Genomic DNA, 25,295 nt, shown 5'->3' with positions numbered 1-25,295 from the left:
AATCTCCTGGACACTGCTGCAAGTGACTCAGGGAAAAAGTCATAGCAGCATTAAAAAAATTATGTTTTTTTTTCCATTTTCTTTGAACACTTTCGTTTATTAGATATAAAAATATTGGAGATGGGAAAGAAAATTGCTTGACGGTTGTGGGGGCGGTTGGAGATGGGAGGTCATGTGATGAAACCTCAAGTAATATGTCCAACCAAAGTTGGCAACTCTACACCCAATGTCTATATATACACACATGTGAGAGTCACTGCACAGGACTAGGGCCAGGAACTTGGCTGATTTTCTGCTCCATTGTTTAAAGACACTGAGACGAACTGTTGTGTCCCTTGTTGCTACCCTGGTTGACAGCAACTAGCTTTGCACAGACCAAGATTGAACTGGGATCCTTCCGGTCAGTCAGGCTCAGCTATACGCTGCCTCTCGATCAAATACCATTTGAAATCAAAACGATTTCCATGTATAAACCCATTTCCACTTGCTGGCAGGTAAATTTTCAGATAAATGTTAGCTTATAACTTCATTGTTATACAAGTGCAAAACTGTAACGGCAATGCACTGCAGTATAACGATATAGGAATTGTGAGTACCACTTTAAAAATGATGTTAAGGATAGCATGAAACCACAATCCCCCTCATATAAATGTCAGCAGAGTTCCAAAGCGACAATGATTCCATACTCCCTTGCTTTGTCTTTTTCCACATTGCAACGTGACAGTGCGCATAGTAAGATACATATGGATATGAAAAAGGACAGGTCCACCCAGCCTGTCCCATCCAAACATGATGTAACCTACATGCCGCAGCAACTCACCCTCCAACCCCCCCAGTCGTGTTGGGAGATGATTGGCGTCAATTGCTGAACGGTGCAAGCATGAGGTATGAGTAAGAGTATGTTTACAGTGTTGAATGGTCAAACAATGAGATTAGAAGTGGCAACAGGGGGAAAATGGGGAATGTGATGCAAGGTAAATTATACAAAGTACCTTCTGAAGAAGTGAGCTTTCTAAGAACCACATCCTGCGTGTAATTAAAGATCTTTGGAACAAAATTATATCCCATGGTCAGAAAAGCTCACAATCTCTGACCTAGCCTACTGCAATTGCACATCAATCAAATAACTGTAGCTACAACCTAGTACCACTTTAAAAGTGATGGTAAAGCCAACTACTTGAAATCTAGCCTCAAGATGGTATGAAACCACAATCCCTCTCCTATAAATGTCCCTTCTGCTAGTTTCCAATAAGGAGACCATGGCCGCTTGGTTGTTTGATGCCTAGGTAGAAGTTTTAAAGCATTTATAATTCAGTAAGAGTTAGTACAATATTTAGCCGTTCTCATTAGGCATCTTTAGTGCACAAGGAAAAGAAATCATCTTGGATAATATTTATGAGCAGCATCATGTGAGAGAGAATAGGTTTTGCACCAATAGTTGCTTTATTTTCATGGCACAATAAAATGCAGAGAGATCTGTCTAGACCAAATCCTGCAGAGGAGCTCATTCTGCTCTGGCAATCGAGATTTCATCTTCAGAAGAAGCCACTTTACATTTTTTTTATTCGTTCATGGGATGTGGGCGTCACTGGCGAGGCCAGCATTTATTGCCCATCCCTAATTGCCCTTGAGAAGGTGGTGGTGAGCCGCCTTCTTGAACCGCTGCATGTGTCATAAGTAAATTAAACGGAGAGTAAGCACATACACTCAGCAAAAGAAAATGGGCAACCAATTGTTCTACAAAGCTACTTCTAATGGACTACCAAAAGCCAAACAAAACATCTTACCTCATAAAATGCTTTCAGTTTCTTATGAAGGGGAGGGAATGTAAAAAGCACAGCAATCAAACTCCACAGCAGACAGTGAACAGCACATATGTATTACAATGAGGAAATTTTAAAATTCATGCAATAAACACATTTCAAATGCCAAGTGAACTTAATTCACAACCTTTGACCTCTTTTTCTTTTTAAAAAATCTAGAATTCTGTAAATTCCTTTTGCCTTGTCTTCATTTTAAGGCCAAAACATAAAATCTGAGAAATTTCAGAAGGAGCCCATTTGACCCATTGTTCCAGTGTTGGCATGTGACTGTGAAGTGATCAAAAGCACCATTAATACTCGGGGCAATCACCTTATAATTAACCAACACCAAAGGAACATGAAACAAGTATGTGTTGTTTATTGGAGAGTTTTTGGGAAAGTGGAAAACCGTTTGAAAGAATTTTAAAAGGATCGTGAAAACAAATAGTGGAGTCGGAGATAGTTGGAGAGAGATGGAGTAACACAAGGGGAAGTGTTTGTAGTTAAGAAAGTGTAAGCAAATGTAGAGGATATTATGTAGGAGAGTTTGATACCTAGGATATTTAAATATATGCACATTTAAATGGCAAATAGGATAAGCATGAGTGAACTATAAAGTCATAAAGTCATCCACAGGTTTAATAGTATAGGAAGTAGAGAACATATTTTCCAATAACAGAAAGTCCTATAAAGGCACTTCCAACTTAACCCAGGCTGTATTGAAGGAAAGTAGCAACAGTTTTTTTAACATCGGCTCACACCGTACTGCCATGTATCATGAAAACTCAAATTGGTGGCTACAGAAGAAATTCACAGTCAGTAGCACCTGGCTAATACTGCCTGCTTGCGAGTTTGAATCTCCCAACCAAGAGATAGCTCTGTGAACTTGTGCTTACACAACAGAGCTCAACTCCTGACAGGTGAATGTTAAATGTGTCAGAGTGTGGGTGGGAGCACTTATTTAAATAAATTCTGCTTCAGTTTATAAAGTGTCCAGGGGCTCCCATGGATTGTCTGAATGCTTTGTAAACTAGACGTGACACCGCACTGGAACTATACTCCATGCTGTGTTAAGCTAAAGCAACCAGGTCAGGATCTGACTCAGGAGTTATACTGTCACCTTCTGTGTCGCAGTGACATAGAAGTGGCAGTATAACCACACCCTGAGGCAGAAATTCTGACAGGACGAATCAAACAAGTCTACAACATGTAAACTCAAGGCAACCATCCCAAGCAGTTCCGTAACATAGGACTCTGTGCTCTGTGGGCTGTTCCTGGGGACACACACCAAGATGGACATCAACTGCAATTGGTGAAAGATGCCCTTTGATCTGCCCGAAACCTGCTGGTCTTCGAGTGCACGGAGCTGTCCTCGACCGAGTGTTGCAGACTGGCACATTCCAAGGTCCAGGGCTATGTGCTCAGGGACGCATTGAAGCTAGGTGTGGCCGCCGCAAAGGCTCTGTGGGAAAAGGCAACCATTTAGAGCCTTCCCGCTGTTATATACCGAGGGGCTGCAATCAGGGAAACCCCCCCCCGGGCAGAATGTAAAATTCAAATTGATGTAATGTACCTGTAATGAATCTGTAATCAATAATCTGTATTGAGTGTAATGCAATCAGACACCCCAGAGTGTCATGAACTGTAATTATGTACAATGTGTTCATTGAACTGTACTCGATGTAACCTGCAAATTGTATAATCTGTATTGTGTACGTTTGGAATGTGATATGACAACTGTATTGTATGTTTTGCTGCAAAATTTATGAATAAAGTATATTTTATGAAAAAAAATTTAGAGCCTTCCCGCCGTTGTATACCGAGGGGCTGCAATCAGGGGAAAACCCCCTCGGGCAGAATGTGAAATTCAAATTGATGTAATGTACCTGTAATGAATCTGTAATGTATCTGTAATCAATAATCTGTATTGAGTGTAATGGAATGAGGCACCCTAGAGTGTCATGAACTGTAATTATGTACAATGTGTTCATTGAACTATACTTGATGTAACCTGCAAATTGTATAATCTGTATTGTGTACGTTTGGAATGTGATATGACAACTGTATTGTATGTATTGCTGCAAATTTTATGAATAAAGTATATTTTAATGAAAAAAAAACTAGAGCCCCGGTACGGCAAGTGGTCCGCACGTAACGTTCTTGAGACCCTGAGGGAAAAGGAGATGATGGATCCTGTCGGTTGTTTCCCTGAGCAGACTGTCGATGTCATTTGGCAGAACACCTCATTGCCACAGCTTTCAAACAAGCACCAAGACCTAGCTTGGCTGGTGGTGAGAAGGGCCCTTCCCATCAGATCCTTCATGCACTCCCGGAGTCTCAGCGCCACCGCACACTGTCCCCGAGGAGGCTGCGGTGGAGACGAGACCGTCACCCATCTCCTTCTGGAATGTGCTTTTGCAAAGAAGGTCTGGAGAGAGATGCAGTGGTATTTGTCCAGGTTCGTCCCGAGCAGTTCCGTAACACAGGATTCTGTGCTCTACGGGCTGTTCCCGGGGACGCACACCGAGATGGACATCAACTGCTGCTGGAAGACCATCAACTCGGTGAAACTTGCTGGTCTTCCAGTGCAAGGAGCTGTCCTCGACCGAGTGTTGCAGACTGGCACATTCCAAGGTCCAGGACTACGTGCTCAGCGACGCACTGAGGATGGGTGCGGCCGCCGCAAAGGCTCTGTGGGGAAAGGCAACCATTTAGAGCCTTCCCGCCATTGTATACCGAGGGGCTGCAATCAGGGAAAAACCCCTCGGGCAGAATGTAAAATTCAAATTGATGTAATGTACCTGTAATGAATCTGTAATGTACCTGTAATGAATCTGTAATCTATACTTGAGTGTAATGCAATGAGGCACCCTAGACTGTCATGAACTGTAATTATGTACAATGTATTCATTGAACTGTACTTGATGTAACCTGAAAATTGTATAATCTGTATTGTGTACATTTGGAATGTGATATGACAACTGTATTATATGTATTGCTGCAAATTTTATGAATAAAGTATATTTTTTGAAAAAAAAACTAGAGCCCCAGTACGCAAACACCAAGTGTCACTATGTGCTGAGTTTCTACCTGTCCAACACTGAGAAGGCTGGGTCTGGCCATGCTGGCCGAGCAGGCACAGGACGTCATGTCCAGCTGGACCATCCCCCACCCCCCCCCCCTCGCCCATCTGTCCCTGTTGGAGAAGTTCCTAAGGAGGAACCCCTTCGACCACCAAGCCGTCAGACAGTGGTCGACATGAAATGTTCTGAGAGTCCTGCATGGAAAGGAGAGGGTGGACTCGATCGGGCTTTTCCTTGACCAGACGGTCGATGCCATTTGGAAGAAAGTCTCATCGCCGGAACTGACCAACAGGCACCAGGATGTAGCCTGGATGGTGGTGAGAAAGGCCCTCCCAGCATGGTCCTTCCTACACGCACGGATTCTCAGCGCCACTGTGAGCTGCCCTCGAGGCTGCGGTGGGGAGGAAACTGTCGTCCACCTCCTGATGGACTGCCTCTTTGCGCAGAGGTTGTGGAGTGAGATGCGTTGGTATCCGTCCTGGTTCATCCCAAACAGTTTGGTAACACAGGACGCTGTGCTCCACGGGCTGTTCCCCGGGACGCACACCGAGACAGATATCACCTGCGGCTGGAAGACTGTCAACTCGGTGAAGGAGGCCCTTTGGTCCGCCTGAAACCTGCTGGTCTTCCAGCTGAAGGAGCTGTCCATGATCGAGTGTTGCTGACTGGCACACTCGAAGGTCAAGGAGTATGTGCTGCGGGACGCACTGAAACGAGGTGCGACCTACACAAAGGCACTATGGGGAAAGGCCACCGTGGAAGGCCATCCCACCCTGTATTGTACAGAATGTATTAGAAAATATGTACTGTGTTTTAAAATTGTAACAGTGAGATCGTCGTGTATACAATCTGTACTGTATTGCTTTGAACTGCTGTACTGCATTTTGTGCCCTTTATTTGAACTGTGTGTAAACAGTGTGTATCTTTAAATTTTATGAAATAAAGTATACTTTGAAATATAAAAAAGAAATTTTGAAACAAAAAAATACATCTGTAGTACATTCTTTTAATTAATTATTAGTCATATTTAGTCTATTTTCAAAAGGCATTCGATAAGATGCCACACAAGAGTTTGTTACTCAAGATTAGGGCTCATGGGATGGTGGTAATATATTAGCATGGATTGAGGATTGGTTAACGGAGAGAAAACAGAGAAATGGAATAAACGGGTCATTTTCGGCTTGGCAGGTTGTAAATAGTGGCCTGCTGCAAGGATCAGTGCTTGGGCCTCAGCTGTTTACAATATATTTCAATGACTTAGATGAGGGGACCGAGTGTAATGTATCCAAGTTTGTTGATGATACAAAGCTAGGTGGGAAATAAGCTGTGAGGAGGACACAAAGAGGCCGCAAAGCGATACAGACAGGTTAAGTGAGTGGGCGAGAAGGTGGCAGATGGAGTATAATGTGGGGAAATGTGAGGTTATTCACTTTGGTAGGAAGAATAGAAACGCAGAATATTTTTTAAAAGGTGAGAGACTAAGAAATGTTGTTTGTCAGAGGGATTTGGGTGACCTTGTACACAAATCACTGAAAGTTAACATGCAGGTACAGCAAGCAATTAGGAAGGCAAATGGCATAGTAGCCTTTATTGCAAGAGGGTTGGAGTATAAGAGTAAGGAGGTCTTGCTGCAATTATATAGGGCTCTGGTGAGACCACACCTGGAGTACTGTATACAGTTTTTTACCTGAGGAAAGATATACTTGCCTTAGAGGGGGTGTAACAAAGGTTCACTAGGTTGATTCCCGGGATGAGAGGGTTGTCCTATGAGGAGAGATTGAGTAGAATGGGCCTATATTCTCTGGAGCTTAGAAGAATAAGAGGTGATTTCATTGAAACATATTAGATTCTGAGGGGGCTTGACAGGGTAGAGGCTGAAAGGTTGTTTCCCCTTGCTGGAAAGTCTAGAACTAGAGGGCATAGTCGCAGGATAAGGGATCGGCCATTTAAGACTGAGATGAGGAGGCATTTCTTCACTCAGGGTTGTGAATCTTTGGAATTCTCTACCTCAGGTGCTGTGGATGCTGAGTCGTTGAGTAGATTCAAGGCTGAGATAGATAACATTTTGGACTCTGGGGGAATCAAGGGATATGGGAGTCGGGCAGGAAAGTGGAGTTGAGGTTGAAGATCAGCCATGATCTGATTGAATGGCGGAGCAGGCTTGAGGGGCCGTATGGACTACTCCTGCTCCTATTTCTTATGTTTTTATGCCCTCAACATCGGCCATTTAGGACCGAGTGAGGAAAAATTCCACTCAGAGGGTTGAAAATCTTTGGAATTTTCTACCCCAGAGAGCTGTGGATGCTCAGTCATTCTGAGATTGATAGATTTTTGGATACTTAGGGAATCAAGGGATATGGTGATTGGGCGGGAAAGTGGATTTGAGGTGGAAGGTCAGCCATGATCTTATTGCATGGTGGAGCAGGCTCGAGGGGCCATACAGCCTACTCCTGCTTTTATTTCTTATGTTCTTATATTAAACAATGGAACTGGTTAGCTAATTATTATAATGATATATCTTCTTTACTCCCATATACTGTTACCCCACCTACCTTTAGTTTCTGGGGTAAACATTTTAACACATCATAGAAAGTGAGAGAAGTATGCTGACTGGCAGTTCTATGTCATATTCTCGGGGATTTCTTTGACCAAGACAGAGACACAGGTAAAGAGACACACAGGAAGGGGTTGGAGAAAGAGAGACAAAGATAAAGAGACAGGCTGACCGAGAGGCTGTTCTTCTGATTTTATTCATTTTTTTCTGGTTTTCTGTTTTCTATGTATTTATTACTTCTCTATAAAACTACTGTGAACTTTCAACTGCTGCTAATAAAGTTCATCAAAGGTTGCAAATTAGGCTCAAATTTAACATGCAAAAAATACACATTGCTATACACATTGCTTCATGTTTTTTTTTAAAAAAAGACTTGCAATTTGTGTTAAATCACATTTTTAAACTAAAATAAATGTTCTAGCAATGTCACTGTGGAATTTAAAAAAACGGTTCATGCAAAATCATCTAATAGTCCAAACATCAATCACAAACACAGAGCAATCTGTTCACAGTACAAATCATCTGAATATCTGAGTGCAGATTCCGTCCCCTCCCACCCCCCCGCCCCGAGGTGGGAGCCACAGATTAAAAGAAGGAGGGAAATGGGTCAGAATGCTGCCCTTCACCTGCGGACCTAGGTTTGATTCCAGTTATGCATTCTCCAAGGATTATATATTGAAGGTGCAAGCAGTCTTAATTGATTTCCCAGTGGACATGAACCAATAGCATCAAAGTAACAGAACTAGCTACAATTGAACAACCTCAGGTAGAAGGGTTGCTTAATGGCAGGTGTTGGAAATGAAACTGTCATGCAGGTATAGTAAGAGGTATCCTGGGGACTTAGGTTAAGGAACAAATATGGTGGAACTTTTAAACTGCATCTAACCTATGCACTACCTGATTTGGAAGTGTTTCATGATGATACTAGGTGCAAAATAAAGTTGGATATCTATCCCTGTTCTGAGTAAAACAAGCAGACAACCCCTCCGATCACCACCACTTCATGATAATTAACAGATACGCTTGGACCTTGAAAATACACTGTGGTGTAGTTGGTACAAGTGGTAATATGTTCATCTGAAATTCCTCCCCCTGCTATTTTAGTGGCGGTAACAGCCTGTTTAACAGACAGAAACATTTCAGACAGACATGCTAAATGTTAGTATGCTATTATCCCACAGCTGGATTTTAAGGCCTCAATTTTTAAAAATCTTTAAAAGAAATGGCATGAATGTGTGTGTCCTTGAGGTAGAGTAATACTGACATGCCTATTAATTATCATCAGCGATGCTTCATTTGAAGTTGTTAAACCTCACTGTTTTTTATAGAACCATAGAAGTTTACAGCACAGGAGGAGGCCATTCGGCCCATCGCGTTTGTGGCAACAATCCAAAACTAAACACACTGCCTGGTCTCTCCCCATAGTCCCAATGCTGCCAACATTTATCTAACCTTCCCTTAAAAGATACCTCAACTAATCTCTGTAGCAAAGCATTCCAAGCTGTAATAACTCTCTGTGTAAAGAAATTTCTCCTAACTGCTCTCTTCACTCTCTTAGAGATACTTTTAAATTGATGATCCCTCATGACTGTTTAACTCATGACAACATTCATGATACAGGTCTATCTTTGGAATTGTATGGTGCAATTTCAGGATTTGGCCCTTTGATTTTTTTAAAAACTAAGCGATCTACTAACTCTTGGAATTATAAAACAATGCTGTCAGGACAGGAGGTTTACTTAACTGTAACTTTCCTCACATTCATTGTTTTAAACAAATTATCACAAAATACAATTAGAACATACCTCAAATTCTTCAGCAAATCCATCATTTGCATGAAGTTCTGCAACGTGCTTTGGAAATTGCTTGATTGGAATTGCTCCCATTTCATCTGAAGAAGGTAAGAATTGGATTTTTGTAGCCTCATTAAAAATGCAGATTGACAGATTACAGCAACAAAAACCATCAGTCTGAACATACATTGAAACATTCTCCTTTATTTGGCTGATTTGCAAGGAGTTAGAGACTTATATAAAGAAAGAAAAAACTTGCATTAATATATTGCCTTTCACGTCCTCAGCCAATGAAGTCTTTTGAAGTGTAGTCACTGTTGTAATGTAGGCAAACATGGCAGCCAATCTGCACACAGCAAGATCCCACAAACATCAATGAGATAAATGACCAATACTGTGTTTTAATGATGTTGGTTGCTCTTTGTAAAACAAGGGACCCTGGTTTAACATCTCATCCGAAAGATGGCATCTCCAACAGTGCAGCAGCCCCTCAGTATGGCACAGAAGCCTAGGTAATGCGCAAAGCCTCTAGTGTGGAGCTTGAACCCATGATTTCCAGACTCAGAGACAAGAGTGCTACCACAGAACCAGGGCTGACCCTTATAATTCTAATACTCCTGATAATTATAGTTCTCATACTGCTGCTCCCAGGCCAAAGTGTGGAATACAACGCTACATCAGTTATCAGAACCCTTTAGGGCCAGGGGTATTCAGTTAGCTGAAAAGTTAAAATAATCAAACATGCTCACAACTGAGGACAACTATTTGATGGTTTCGGGAGGGCATTGCTGTATTGGTCTAAGCAGTTTACATTTCCATCCAGCACCATTCTCGATCAGGTGCTGGGGAGAATCAGAGCTTGCCAATATGACGGAAGCTCATAAGACCTGTAAAGAAGCTAAGTTGGGCAGTTTGTACTTTTAACTGCAGCCGGTGGTAATAGAACCATCGCTTGGCCATCAGCTGCCGTTTTTCAGAGACAACCAAATCCTGAGTTTGTTTCAGGACAAAGAGGTTTTATATTTGTTCTTGGGATGTGGGAGACACTGGCAAGGCTGTATTTATTGCCCATCCCTAGTTGCCCTGAGGACAATACGAGTCAACCACATAGTGTGGGACTAGAGTCACATGTCGGCCAGATCAAGTAGAGGTGGCAGGTCCCATTAATGAACCACTTGGGTTTTTACATAAACTGCCAGCTTTCATGGTCATTTTCTAGTGCCAGCCCACAAATGACCAGATTTATTAAATTCAATTTCACAACTTGGCATGGTGGGAATTTAAACACTGGGCTACCACAACCACTCGGCCTGTTTTCTTAGGATTTGTGCCACTACAAGTTTAGAAGAGGGTGACTGCTCCATCAACATGACCCTGCAGGCTGAGTACACCTGCTTTCAAAATACTTCAAAACGCCAGCAACTTGGAGTGATGGAATACTGATATAAGTCTGCTGTTTGGATAAATAAATTAATGTACAACAAAATAATAGTTCCTGGGTCCCCTTCATCAAGAATTTTAGTTGTATGTTTCCTAAGAGGCAAAATACCTGCATTTTAGCATTTTATCACAATGTCATAATCAAGTGTTCTGACTAATAAGCATTTTATGAAACCAGCATTATGTTAAAATCATCCACTTTTATTATAAACAATATTTTTTTTACAGGCAAGCTATTCAGGCACCGTTAACACTGGTAAAAGGCTGTAGGGGGAGATTAAACATTAGTACATCAATGTAATTTTATTGGCACTTTGTGCAATGATATTTGAAATGTGCCACGATGAGGAGAGTGCTATGTGTTTGTAATTATTCATTTGAGGATAGCAAAGTTCTTTTTTAATAGCATTAACATGGACAACAAAAATTACATTTAAATGAGTTGAAATTATAAGTATTCTTGATTTTTTTCAAGTAGCTTGTTCCATTCCTACTCTTTGTTTTGCTAGATCAACTGTAGCCCGTCCCACTGCAATTGAGTGTGAAAAATTGAAACTTTCCCATGGCACTATTTTGAAGAAAAGCAGGGGGTTCTCCCCGGTGTCCTGCCCAATTTTTACCCCTCAACCAACATCACATATCCGATCATTATCACATTGCTGTTTGTGGGAGCTTGCTGTGCGCAAATTGGCTGCCGTGTTTCCTACGTTCCAGTGACTACACTTCAAAAGCACTTCATTGGCTGTAAAAGCGCTTTAGGACGTCCTGAAAGGTGAAAGATGCTATATAAATGCAAGTCTCTTTTTTCTTTTTTTTGAAAAATGGGAAAACAGAAAAAGCTGGAAATACACAGCACCGCTTGACAAAATCTGTGGAGAGATACTGATAGAGCTGTAATATTCGTCCAGCATTCTCTGTTGTTTCACACCTCCAACATTTGCAGGCCTTTTTCCTCAATTGTGCAGGGGGAAAATAACTGCTTTGCTTTTGATCGGAACTAAGTTCAGCACTAAGGTGTGCCTGATACAACGTAACAAACTCTTAAAATGTTTCAAGCGTTATATGTTTCGAAGAACGCAGTTGTGCCTTATTTTGATTTCTGAGTAGACTAAAATATCTCCCCACCCACATGCGATAAATGGACGATGCTTGCAGCAGCCGTAAGGTTCTGAAATAGAAATTCGCTCCAGTGACCAGCGACTTCTTTGATCAAGTTGTTGAGAAAACCAATGCATCAGCAGAGAATGTGCATCCACTGTGCACTGAGGTAGTCAAAAAAATGCAATGAACTACACAGGATGAATGGCAATATAAGATAATTAAAGTACAACGCACAACAGCTAAGTAAAACAGAAAAAAACGGTTAACAGATATGATATGTTTTAATTGCTAGTTAGTGGGTGCAGACCTGATTGAGGAGAGCAACTGGCAAGAAATTACCTGAGACGGGAAGGGCTGGCGATGGTGAAGTGGACACCACTCTGGGCGAAGCATTATCTTCCAAGTAAAAATGGGCAGTCTGAAAGCATTTCCTGTAGAAAAGAGTGAAAACAGCTTTAAGAGGCACTCGAGCCCTAGTGTGGCTTTCTTAGAACCTAACCACTTATGAGAAGCACTCCTCAAGTACAACTTTTGGAAAATACTGTACCTACCAGTTTAATACTGTTTCAAATTCTGGGCAAACGGTTACAAAGTTTCGCCTTTAATCTGCATATTTTCTGAAAGCTAAGTAACCAAACAATACAAAGAACCTATTTTAAAGGTAAAGGGAAAGTTAACAGAAAGGCCACAAGCTGAAAAGTCAGTACTGTAATACTGAAAAAAATGCTTTTCTTGTTATTTAACTCTCCTTAGTTGTGTGGGACTGTCTGACTTTCCACCTCTGAGATGGTGTGGCTGGAATTACATTTACCCGTACTGGATGCAGGAGAGTAGAGATCAGACGTCATTGTGAAGGCATTGAGACTACGTGAGGGAGAGAAGATCGTTCCCATAATGCCGCAGGGTGATACCCTAGCTCTCTTCACAATGTCACTCATTCTGTACGCACTTGTGAGAACTACCCCTGACAGACTAAAATACCTCTCTTCCAGTAGGTATGCCTGCCTGCCTGCCTGCCTGCCTGCCAGGAAAATGGCCATATTGGCATTTAAAGAATCGGTGAAACCCATAGTAGTGAAAAATCTTGTGTCTAAAATAGTTGTGCTCACACACTGTCACCGTGCTAAGTTTACAAAACTGGACAAGAAACATAATTATAACAATACACACGACTCTGAGCCGACTAAAGAACAGCCCGCTGCTTCTAGCAGATGGCTCCTTTTTCACAAGCGTTTTGACGAGTGAATGAAAATTAAAGGAACCTAAGATATGACCCAACAAATGCTGCAGACAGCCCGTTCTCACAGGATAAACGTGAGAAACAAAATTAGTCAGTGACGACAGCTGCTGTGTCTGCAACGAGGGAGTTTAGAGAAAGTGAAAAAAAATATTTACTATCAAGAGCACAGGTGCAGTGAGCATCACCTTTGATGATTATAAAAAGAGGGAGGAAATAGTTTTATCAAATTCAATTATTTACCTGAGCATAAACAGGATATACACTTGGATCATAAAACAATTCAATATGATAAATAAAGATCAGTGTTGCACTTGGAGATTTTTTTTATAAATATCTGTTGGAATTTATATTCTCTTCAACTAGAATTTCAGATGTATTTTTGTTTAGATTCCAGATAACCCTCCACGCTCTATAAACTCCAATTTGTACAAAACACTACTGATTGTATTTAATCATGCATCAAGTCCTGCTCGCCCTTCACCCTCATCCTCACAGACCTACATGGCCCACAGTCATCAATGCCACAAATTTAAAATTCTCATCCTTGTCTTTAAATCCTTCCATGGCCTCGACCCTCTGTATCTCTGTAATCTCCTCCATCCCTACACACCAAACCTGCTCCCCAAACTCTCCATTTCTCTGACTAGCCTCTTGTGTATCCCCCTCCCTTTATCCCACTATTGGCAGTCGTAACTTCAGCTGTCAAGTTTTCACTCTCTGGAATTCCCTTCCTAACCCTCCGCCCCTTCACCTCCCTCTCTTTCTTTAAGATCCGCTTTAAAACCCTCCTTTTCGAACAAGCTTTTGGTCACTCCTCCTAATCTCTCCTTGGCTCGACATCGTTTTTTATCATGCCTCTGTGAAGTGCCTTGGGATGTTTTTTGTCATTAAAGGTGCTAGATAAAATGCAGGTTGTTGTTAAGGAATCCGATGACCCAGGAAAAGTGACTGTGTTTGGTACAGTGTGGTAGTCTATGGTTTTGTATTTGGTACATTGTGATTGTTTGGTTCTGACTGTGTTTAACAGTGTGGTAGTCTTACACTGACTGTGTTTGGTATGGCATGGTATGGTAGTCTTTTTGGATCAAGCTTATGGTCACCTGTCCTAATGTCTGCTTCATTGAGTCAGTGTCAATTTTTGTCTGATTACGCTCCTGTGAAGCGCCTTGGGACATTTTACCATGTCAACAGCGCTATATAAATGCAAGTTGTTTTGTTGTTGTAGTCTGATTCTGTGTTTAATACAGTGTGGTTGTCTTACACTGACTGTGATTGGTACAATATGGTAGTCTGACTCTAACTGTGCTCAGTAATATAGTGGTCTGTCTTTGACTGTGTTTAATACAGTGTGGTAATCTTACACTGACTGTGATTGGTACAATATGGTAGTCTGACTCAACTTAAAATCATACCAGGCACAGTTACCACAACTACCATGACAAAAGGGGTGATTTTAAACCGCAAGAACGGGTGGATTGGTGGCGGGTGGGAGTTGAAAATAGTTATTTTTTAGGTCGCGACTGCAACCCGGCTAAATTTCCTGGTTTAACATTGGCGTGTAAAAGTACAGGCTTCCCACTGGGAATGCAAAGTCCGAAAACTTTGCGGTTGCGACCCAAAAAAACAATTATTTTCAACTTGCACCCGCCCCCCAACCCACACATTCTTGGGGTTTAAAATCACCCCCAAAGTGTCAGTTACAAAAGTAAAACTGAAATCCTCGAACCTGAGTGTTATTTACAAATCATATTGATGTCCATCCTAAGGCAACAATCCCTGCCAATGGTTTTAAGTGAGGTGACAAAAATGAGGCATCTTTGTCTTTGTTAGATTATCTATTGGTTTCTTCATCACTGGTTACAATACATACACAGGGTTAATGTCAGTTATTGTTAGCTGTTTTCCGCAAGCCAGATAGAATTTACATTACAGTTCAGCCAATACCTGTACCTCAGGTCAAGGTCGAGACTTGCACAGTTCTGGAAGTCCTTGGTGTCATGGTCTGATTATTTCTGATACCTGATGGGGACTCAGCTAGCAAGTAATTCAAAGTACTTGGCAAAGCTATCCTATTCAGTTTCAAACATTCTGGGTGATTGACATCCTGGGGTACTGGTTCTGATTGACTGGTGTATCTGGGGTGAAGACTTAGGTTGGGCCTGTGTGGGGGCAGAGCCAGGGCCACATTAGCACACGCGTCTACGGGGTCAGATCCCAATGCCCAGGGGCTCCGGCCAAGTATGATGAACACTGCTTACCATAAACTTAAAATGCGCTGCCTGCTGGCTGGGTTGATTGCAATGTATGGCAGGCAGTGACTGGAATTTGAGTGGGGCGTTTAGTCACGTGACTGTAGTCATCCCTGCGCCATGCAGCTCACGCATTGTTCCAGCGGCGGAAAGACATGGTCAAAGAAGTTTGTGAGCAGAGCGGGAAGAGTGGACAATGCCGTCGGAGCCTCACCGCAGGGCAGGAAGATGTGGTGGAAGATCTTAGACTCATACAGCACAGAAGGAGGCCATTCGGACCATTGTGCCTGTGCCGGCTCTTTAAAAGGGCTATCCAATTAGTAACTTCTAGAAGCTTTTGCAGCTCATCACTAGGTTAGCTATTTAATCTTTAGGCATTTTAGCACATATTTGTGTTTTAATGTTTGGGGTGGGGTTGGAGTTGTGCGTTGGGAGTCCCAAATGTTCTTGGTGTCCAGGATCCCATGAATTCTTAATGCGGCCCTGAGCAGAGCTAATGATTCTCTGTAATCCTTTGACGGACAGCTCTGTGGTCAGGTACTTTCGATTGTGGGTTTATATTTGGCCACAAGAATCAGTCAGGCTGTCAGTCCAAACTCTGCAGACAGACTGAGCTGGATCTGACTTCATGATAGCTTTTCACCACATAAGAGTTGAGTGACCCTGTTCCAAGAATCAATTTTATGTTGGGTAGTAATCTAGGAGAAGTGTCTGTTCTTTGATATTTCAAGCAGAATAGTAAAGACTGTAAACATACTATTTGTACTGTTCACTTACCTGTCTAATCTTAAATAAATGTGTCTATTGGTTTACAGCCTGAGCTTCGGTCTGATTGAATGTATTTTCAATCTGACTGCTGAAGACTACTGAAGTTTGTGTAGCGTCATGTGATAAATTTCAGCAAGCCAGAGTAATGGGACAAAGGGGTCTTGGTACATTTACCTGGACGTAGAAAGAAACATTTTGTTATGTGGGGGATGCGAGGTCTGCTTAAGAAAGGGGCCCTGATGTTGATCTTGCTGAATCCAAGTAGTATATGTAGTGTAATGGCAGTAACATTCCCCACATAACTCAGGTACCATGTGAGAGGGATATGTGCAAATCTAACTATTTGTTGAAGCTCAGAAATTTATAACAACACAGCCATAAAGATGTATGGGCATTCACAGCAGTTGTACCCATTCCCTTGGGGCAAGTGGAATTCAGTGTTACAAATGAGCTACTTCACAATACACCTAAATACTAAAACCACTCACCAGAATGAACCCCTGAAAGTAGGGATGTTTTCAAATACAATCTGTCAAGGCATTTGTACCCAGTATCAACCTGGCAGAGCCTGCATATGCCGCATTTCTTTGCCACCTGTAGGTTACTACGCAAGGGTTGAACATCCTGTCACCCTGTAGCACTTCACACTTTATAGCCCTCCGGCCTTAACATTGATTTTAACAACTTCATACTTTAACCACAGCTCCCATTTTCTCTTGAACAGCGGGGGTTGGTAATGTAGGATGTGCGCACCAGCGCTTCCGGGAATGGGGGAAGGTATGGGCTAGTGCTTGGGATGGGGATCCCCAATCAGTTCACGACCATCAGGGTGGTCTTTACTCCTGGCGTCACCTGCCTTTTTCTTCCACCACACTCCCGGGTCACTTGAACCTTCTCCCCTTTGCCAGATTTTCCTTGCTTCCCTCCCCTCTGCTATTCTACTGTAACCATTTACACATGCTCTGGGTCTTGGATACATTTTTCATTTCTCTAATGTCTCTCATTATTGCCTCCTTTTGTCTTGCACCATCATCACAGTCATTTAATCCTCTCCTGTCCTCCCTATAAGCTGTTCATCCGTAACATCTTCTGCGAAAGGTCATCGACCTGAAATGGTAACCCTGCCTTCATCTCTCTACAGATGCTGCCTGACCTGCTGAGTGTTTCCAGCATTCTCTGTTCTTACTTCAGCTTGTCAGCATCTGCTGTATCTTGCTTTTTGTGCACTGATTGCTGTGTAACATACACTAATCCACCTGAACATTTAAAAATCCAAAACCAGGTAGTATTTTAAGTAATGAAACAAACGAGGAAGGTTAAAAATTAAGACAGTGAGGATAAATAGGGAGCATTTGTCGGTGGTGGTGAAAACTCGGTTAAAAATTGGCTACTTGCGTAAGTGAATTAAAATGGGACATGCAGGCTCTGTCAGGTTGATACTGGGTACGAATGCCTTGACAGATTGTATTTGAATACATCCATATTTTCATGGAGCGGCTGTATATCAATTCAATCAAGTGTGCATTTTACCTGAAATTTGTTTTAACAACTGTCATGGGAAACACACACACTTAAAAAAAAGCTGTATTACTGACACATACCAGCTGGGGAAAAATTGTCAAAACATATTCTCCTGAATACTGACTGTAATACCCATCACGAAATAGCCATCTGTTCCATTTAATTGTCCATCCGCAGCAAGACTGTGTGCTGAGTGTTGATAAGTAAGCTTCCTGCTAATTATCACCCTATTAAAATGAAATAAGCGCTGACAGGTTTACAGCCTTTGCTGTATGGTCTAGCAGTCATATCTTTGGTATTCCTCAAACTGTCGGATCATTTCATTAGCACCTTCCCTCTGTGGCTGAAGGAATGAATCCCCGATGGACAAATCTCTTGTTGTTAATATCATGAGACTTTTAATCAGGTATTTAACAAGCTAAAAAGACAAAATTAAGGGATAGTGTCAACTCTCCGAAAATTATTTAAATATAATAAACAAATAAAGAGTCTCGCCTTTTTTTTCTTGATCACTCAGGACTTGGGTTTGGAACAGGCAGTCCCACAGGGATCATGGTGAGGCACTGTGCTCATTACAACACCTTGGAGCAGCCTCCCTCGTACCAAGGGGGAGATATAATTGAAACTAGCCGAGGAAGTACAGGTCCATAGTCATCGCAGCAGTAATATATTTTTGGAGCATTCCGTCTTCTGCGCAAAATTTCATTTTGTGAAACTTGCATTTTTAAAACTCTTCATAAATATTATTATTGCAAAGATCCCAGCAGTCTCATCGCCCTTGATGTTTTTAAATGGCCCATTTGTTTACCATATGAAGTATACTCCAATGTACCATCCACAGGATGCACTGCAGCAACTCGCCAAGGCTTCTTCGACAGCACCTCCCAAACCCACAACCTCTACCACCTAGAAGAACGAGGGCAGCAGGTACATGGGAACAACACCACCTGCACGTTCCCCTCCAAGTCACACACCATCCCGATTTGGAAATATATCACCGTTCCTTCATCGTCGCTGGGTCAAAATCCTGGAACTCCCTTCCTAACAGCACTGTGGGAGAACCTTCACCACACGGACTGCAGCGGTTCAAGAAGGCGGCTCATCACCACCTTCTCAAGGGCAATTAGGGATGGGCAATAAATGCTGGCCTTGCCAGCAACGCCCACATCCCAATACATCCCAATAATGAATTTAAAAAAATACTCCTGACAAATTGCTAATATCCCCGGGGTTTTGACACAAGTTACGGCACAAGAATTTCAATTTTGCAAGTTCAGCTTCCAATGTTTTCAAGCCAACATCTTGTCCTTGGCCATTGGATATTTGCGTTCATATTCCCAAGCTTGCCTATAAAGGTTTGGGTGAAAAGATAGCTTTCTGTAGAGCACAAAGAGTAAGTTGCATTGCAGCTTGTTGCATATTTTGCACTGTACGTGCTGTTTGCTATCAGTGTCTTGTGCCAGAGTGCCTCCATGTGAATAGTTATTTGTGCTCAGGATTTTGTTTGGAAAATGGTTTATAAAGTTTTCCAATCTTATTAAAACTAATTGTAAAAAAAAACCTATCCAGAAATTAGCTGCCTGATTACATTCAAAACCATCAATCTTTACTCATCAATTTTTGTCTGCAATTTTCTTCCTCCTGAAGAAAAAGAAGAAAGACTTGCATGTATATAGCGCCTTTCAGGATGTCCTAAAGTGCTTTACAGCTAATTAAATTATTTGGAAGGGTCACTGGTGTAAACCATTGTTGCCTTGGTTTCATGGGTTCCTGCCACTGTCCGCTACCTCAGCTGACAGGCCATTCTTTTTGTGTGAGTGTTAAGCAGGTTATTTGAGAGTGGGGGAGGAGCATCAAGTCAAACCTGACATCCAGACATGCAGAGTTCCAGTAGGGGTTGCTGGATAATGCTCAAGAGTGGGAACCTAGGTGATTTCCACCCCACCCTCCCTAACCCTTCCCTAACCACAGGGCACTGAAACCACTTGTAGCATTCCTATCACTGCTTCGGTTGAGATCGGCCAACTTGGCACAGATTGGGTTGGGGGTTGGATTGTACTGTGTGCAGTTTTGGGTGTCCCCATTATATAAAGGATAGCAGCAACATAGAAAAGGTGCAATGTAGATGCACTAGGGTGATACCAGGGAAGAGAGGATACAAATATAATGGCAGAATTAGGAAACTCTGGCTGTGTTCACTGGAGCAGAAAAGGTAAGGGGGGATCTGAATGGTGTTCAAAATTATGAAAGGCTTTGAAAGGGTCAACAGCAAAAGGTTATTTCCACTAGTGAGGGAATTAATGGCAAAAGGGCATAAATCAGTACTGGAACAATAAAGGGGAGGTTAGAGGGTAATTTTCCATCAGGGTTACTAGGATATGCAAGTGCCACAAGTGCCAATTGAATCCAGGAATTAGATAAGCACTTGAAGAAGGAATATTAAATAGTACAGGGAAAGAGCAGGGAATTGGGATTAGAGTAGAAAGCTGCGATGTGCGGCCACCATCAGAATTAGTACAATGTGCTGAATAGATCCTCTTTTGGTGCTGAAATGTCTAGAATTCTATGACGAACCTTTGTTGCATAACACACAATTAATTCAGAACCTGATCTAATAGTTCTTCTTGAATGGCAAAAACAAAAGACTGAATAATTTATCCCATCGATGGAAGAAAAGTACCATATTGTCATCAGGAACTAAATCTTCTGAAATAGAACACTTTGGCATAATTATAGGCAGGTGAACAGTACCAAACAACTATTGGAACATACAACATGATTTCCAGAAGACATTCGATAAAATCCCTCATAAGAGATTGTTAGCTAAAGCTGAAGCTCATGGAATTGAAGGCAAATTATTGACCTGGTTAGGAAATTGGCTGAGTGGTGGGAGACAGAGTAGGGATAATGGGCAGGTACTCAAATTGGTAGGATGTGACTAGTTGGGGCCTCACCTATTCATTGTATTTATTAACAACTTAGATGACGGGATAGAGACCTACATATCGAAGTTTGCCGATGACACAAAGATAGGCAGTGTTGTAAGCAATGTAGATGGAAGCATAAAATTAAAGAGAGATATTGATAGATTAAGTGAATGGGCAAAACTGTGGCAAATGGATTTAAATGTAGGCAAGTGTGAGATCATCCACTTTGGACCTAAAAAGGATAGATCAGAGTACTTTCTAAATGGTGAAAAGCTCGAAACAGTGGAGGTCCAAAGAGACTTAGAGGTCCATGTACATAGATCATTAAAATGTCGTGGACAGGTGCAGAAAATAATCAAAAAGGCTAATGGAATGCTGGCCTTTATATCTAGAGGACTAGAGGGGTAGAAGTTATGCTACAGCTATACAAAGCCCTGGTTAGACCACACCTGGAGTACTGTGTTCAGTTCTGGGCACCGCACCTCAGGAAGGATATATTGGCCTTGGAGGGAGTGCAGCGTAGATTTACTAGAATGATACCTGGACTCCCAGGGTTAAATTAAGAGGAAAGATTACACAAACTAGGGTTGTATTCCCTGGAATTTAGAAGATTAAGGGGTGACTTGATCGAAGTTTTCAAAGTATGAAGGGGAACTAATAGGGTAGATAGAGAGAAACTATTTCCGCTGGTTGGGGAGTCGAGGACTAGGGGACATAGCCTAAAAATTAGAGCCAGAACTTTCAGGAGTGAAGTTAGGAAACACTTCTACACGCAAATGGTGGTAGAAGTTTAGAACTCTCTTCCACAAACGGCAGTTGGTGCTAACTCGATTGCTAGATTTTTGTTAACCAAAAATATTAAAGGATATGGGGCTAAGGTGGGTATATGGGGCATGATTTTAACCTGGAAAACGGGTGGGAGGGGCGGGGGGGGGCAGTAACAATTGCAAGAATCTAAAACCCGCCCATTTCCGGTTTTCATGGGGGCGAGATGAGGGGCGAGCAAGCAACCTGCTCTCAGGAGGCTGGTCAGGCATTTAAAGCTTTTAAGGATGCTTCGGGCCTCCATTTTCAAAGGTCTCTTGATTTTAGCCCCTGGGGGCCTGGATTCCCGGGCCTTCCACGTGAGAGGAGGCGAGAAGGCCCGAAACTGCTGATAAATGCCTTTACAGCACAGCTAGTGGGCCCAGAGGAGCAGGAGTGCTTCCTCAGGCCCAACATGCCTACCTGCAGCGACCACCCCCCACAATCTCCAACCGCTCCCCCCCCCCCCCGCACGATCTCCGGCCCTCCTATGATCTCCAACCCCGCAATGACTCCCGATCTCAACCCCCCCACTGATGACTGACAGCCCCCCCGCCCCCCGATGACAGACTCCCCTGGTGACCCCGGATTACTGAGGCCCCCCCCACCCCCCCCCCCGGGTGATCCCTGACTCTTTCCCAATCTAACATTCACCTGATCTCGTCCTCTTCCTTCCTCTTCTCCCGTCTGACTGAGAGCCAGCCTGTCAATCAGGCTGGCCTGTCAGGCGGGAAACCGGCAATGAAATAAAAATGACTTCCTTACGTCAAAATCGTAAGGATATCCGGGAAACCCGTGCTTCCGCATTTCCTGTCAGAAATTCCACCCCCCACCCCCTTCCCAGCTCCGGCCAAAAATCATGTCCATGGAGTTAGGTCATAGATAAGCCATGATCTCATTAAATGAAATAACAGGCTCAAGCGGCTAAATGGCCTACTCCTGTTCCTATGTTCTTCGGGATACTCGGTTTACAGTAATGTACTGGGGGAGAAATTGGATATGGTACGCCCATTTTCCAGGCATGAAACAGGTAAAGCGGGGTCCAAAATTGGATCATGATCTCCTGTGCCCGATTGACCCCAGAAGATTGCCTCGTGCAAAGTTGAATCAGGCAGCATTTAGTCACCCACGGCGCCCGTCTGAAACAGGCGGCAGGCTGATTTCTTTATGCAAATCGGGGCCCTACGCTGGTTGTAGGTGAAAAAAAGCTCAAAACATTTTTAATTTTTGTGTTTTCTGGAGTCAGAAGGAGCAGGAGTGCACCAAATGAGGAACTGTTGCTGTCTCAAGCTTGCCCCCTCCCAGCATCGCCTCCCCTCCCTCGCAGGACCCCTGAGGGCCGTTGCTGGCATCGCAACCAACCCAAAAATTGCTGCCATTGTTACCAGCGAGCTGCTGCCGGACGCCCAATTGGCACCCTCAGCTCGCTGGTTAAATGCAGATGAGGCCTGGAGCTGAATTCGGCACGGGCATCACTCCGGCATGGATCGGTCGGTGTGCACTGACTTGCCACCCGTTTTGGTAAAAGCTTTAGGGAGGTTGCGAGGGTTGTCAGGTTTTTTTTAAACAGGAAAGCTGTGAGGTCCTTCACTGAGGCAAAGAGGTTAGAAATACTGAAGGATAGCTAGAAGGCATCTTGTTTAAGTTAAGTAAGATGACCCACTGGTGTGAGGTAGCATGTTCTTTATTTTGTACCATTACACGATGATAAATTGTACTGATTGAACAATGTGAATCTGATCATAAGTGCTGTTCTGTATGCTCACTCGCTGTGAATCAAAACACGTTAACCAATCATATCGAGCCTCTCCTCTCAAGTGTTTGCTTAATCCACCTGTAGGAGCAACTAACACCACAGACCTGAGAAAGTATCTATGACAGACTTGAATTTGTAACTCATATGTAACCACTATAAGGAATCACTCCTACTGCAAAATCTTTTGCACCATGGAAACTTGCTGTAAAAGTAGACTGAATGTGAAAATCAAGTTGGTAACAGTAACATACAAAAGAAAGATTTGCATTTATATAACATGGGTCAAAGCATTTCACTTACATTGAAATGTTGTGAATGTTATATAGGCAGGTGCAGCAGGCAAGATCCCACCAACAGACATGTGTCCCACCAGGGTTAACTGGGCCACAGTTCATTGCTCAACCAGTTAATCCATTTTTGGTTAAGCAATAAATTGTGGCCCAGGACACCCTGCTCTTCAAGAATAGTCCACCTGAATCTTGGTTTAGCACCTCATTGTAAAAGGACAACACCTGCTTCAGTGGAACGTCAACCTAGATTATATGCTCAAATCCTGGAGTAGGGCTTGAGCCACTCCCTTCAGATCCAGACACAAGAGTGCTACCAACTGAGCCAAGCTAACACAGATAATCTTCAGTTATAACTACACAGGGACACGGTCATTTGAGCAAGTGACCACATCATTTAATCTCTCCCTAGGCACCTGCATTTAAGTTTGCTTTTTATCAGATCAAAGAACTCGAGCAATGCTCCGGTTGCTTAAGACATGATGGATAATTTCAAATATTAATCCTCGATTATGCAAAGTCAAGAAAATTCCACATACAAATTAAAATATAATCCTCCAAACACCTCTTTTTACAAAAATAAATGAGTTGATTAAAATGTGTAGTTTTCATCTTACTTAGTGGCACAGGACAGCCAAGGAGGGATTAAGTCTGAATGCCAAGAGTGAAAAATAAAGAGACTTCTGTATTGTTGGATCGGTACTTCAATTGGAATCTTAACATCGCCAAATGTACAGCTGCCCTAAACTATGAAAGCATAATGTCATCCAAGGAGAACAAGCATGAAAGATATATGGGATTACAGAAAGTACATGGAAAAATCCACATTACTAGCATTTTAACAAGATCTTAAAATATGCACAACATCATTACAATTTCCAACCAACAAATATTCAATGTACCCTTTTCAGCCTGACAGATGAACTTTGTACACACAGAAACTAAGTGCTCTCTGTTACAACTAAACCGTGAACAGTTTTCTTTAAAAAGTTATGGAAATCTTCCACGAATATGGCAGTTATTTTCGTTTAAATTAAGCCTGGTACGACTTAATGTCTGTAAATTCCCGTCTCTCCTAAAGTTTAGTGAGAGTTCCTGTAGCAAGGCAATCTTGTTTCAATTGGTTGGATGCTGGAATCCCAGTATGTACAAACACAACTGGCAGGATATTTTATTAACTTTTTTTTCTTTTCCTTCATCAATTATGTCATTCCCCTCTCTCTGGAAGAGAGGGTATTTTTCCAGGGTTGCTGTTTACTCTGGTCCCGAGTCTAAATGGTCATGATTGGTGCCTTGGCATCAATGTTGACTATCTATTCGACCGCTGGGACATCACAGCTGAGCCCAATTCTGTCCTCACTCGATGTCCAGACATACATGCATTCAGCAGGAGCCACTGGAAAACTATCAGGAGCAGGGACCTTGGTCGATTTCCCCCACATAACTCAGGGACACTGGAGTCTCCAAGCTGATGTCGGCTAACTCAACAAAGACTTGGCATCAAATCTGCGACCTTCCTGTGTGACTTAACTACTTGTTGCTTTAACCAACTAGTCATCAGGGATGCTGTATCTACAAGTTTAATGAACTGTTAAACACCCAGCAGAGGTTACAATACTGACTGTAACAACAGCAAATTGAAGTAACCTGATATGATTTTAAATACACTCTGTGTAGAAACAATCATTTTTCATAAGAATCTATCAGGCTATGTACAAGACTTTGCTAAACACTGACATTTTCCTATTGAAGTGTCCACAAAAGTTTATGAAAGAAATGGGCTGCTTTATAGTGAAAAGAAATCAGAACTATGGATGGATTAATTGACCCTGCAATGACCCTGACATACTTCATTAGTGCTTAGCTGTGCCCCAATAACGACAAGAAGCTTGGCACCAGGGAGAGGATGGGATCCCCTGCACCCTATCACTTGTATGGAGTCCAAAAGGGGGCACTGTTTCATAGCTGTA

General features: G+C 42.5%; 1 protein-coding gene across 1 annotated transcript in view; it reads right to left on the bottom strand.

The window, feature by feature from the left end:
* The window catches only part of LOC137334809 (receptor-type tyrosine-protein phosphatase zeta-like), a 256,238-nt gene that overhangs the window by 45,414 nt on the left and 185,529 nt on the right, over window positions 1–25,295 (bottom strand). The window contains exons 14-16 of the mRNA XM_067999798.1: window positions 12,113–12,204; window positions 9,245–9,330; window positions 1,788–1,808 (exon numbers count right to left, since the gene is read on the bottom strand). Of these exons, the coding sequence (XP_067855899.1) occupies window positions 1,788–1,808; window positions 9,245–9,330; window positions 12,113–12,204 (199 nt within the window). The remainder of the gene's footprint in view (window positions 1–1,787; window positions 1,809–9,244; window positions 9,331–12,112; window positions 12,205–25,295) is intronic.

Source organism: Heptranchias perlo, chromosome 18 (genome assembly GCF_035084215.1).
Source record: "Heptranchias perlo isolate sHepPer1 chromosome 18, sHepPer1.hap1, whole genome shotgun sequence".
Taxonomy (NCBI): Eukaryota; Metazoa; Chordata; class Chondrichthyes; order Hexanchiformes; family Hexanchidae; genus Heptranchias; species Heptranchias perlo.
Note: the sequence above shows the minus strand (reverse complement) of the source record. Positions and strands in the feature narration are given on the sequence as shown.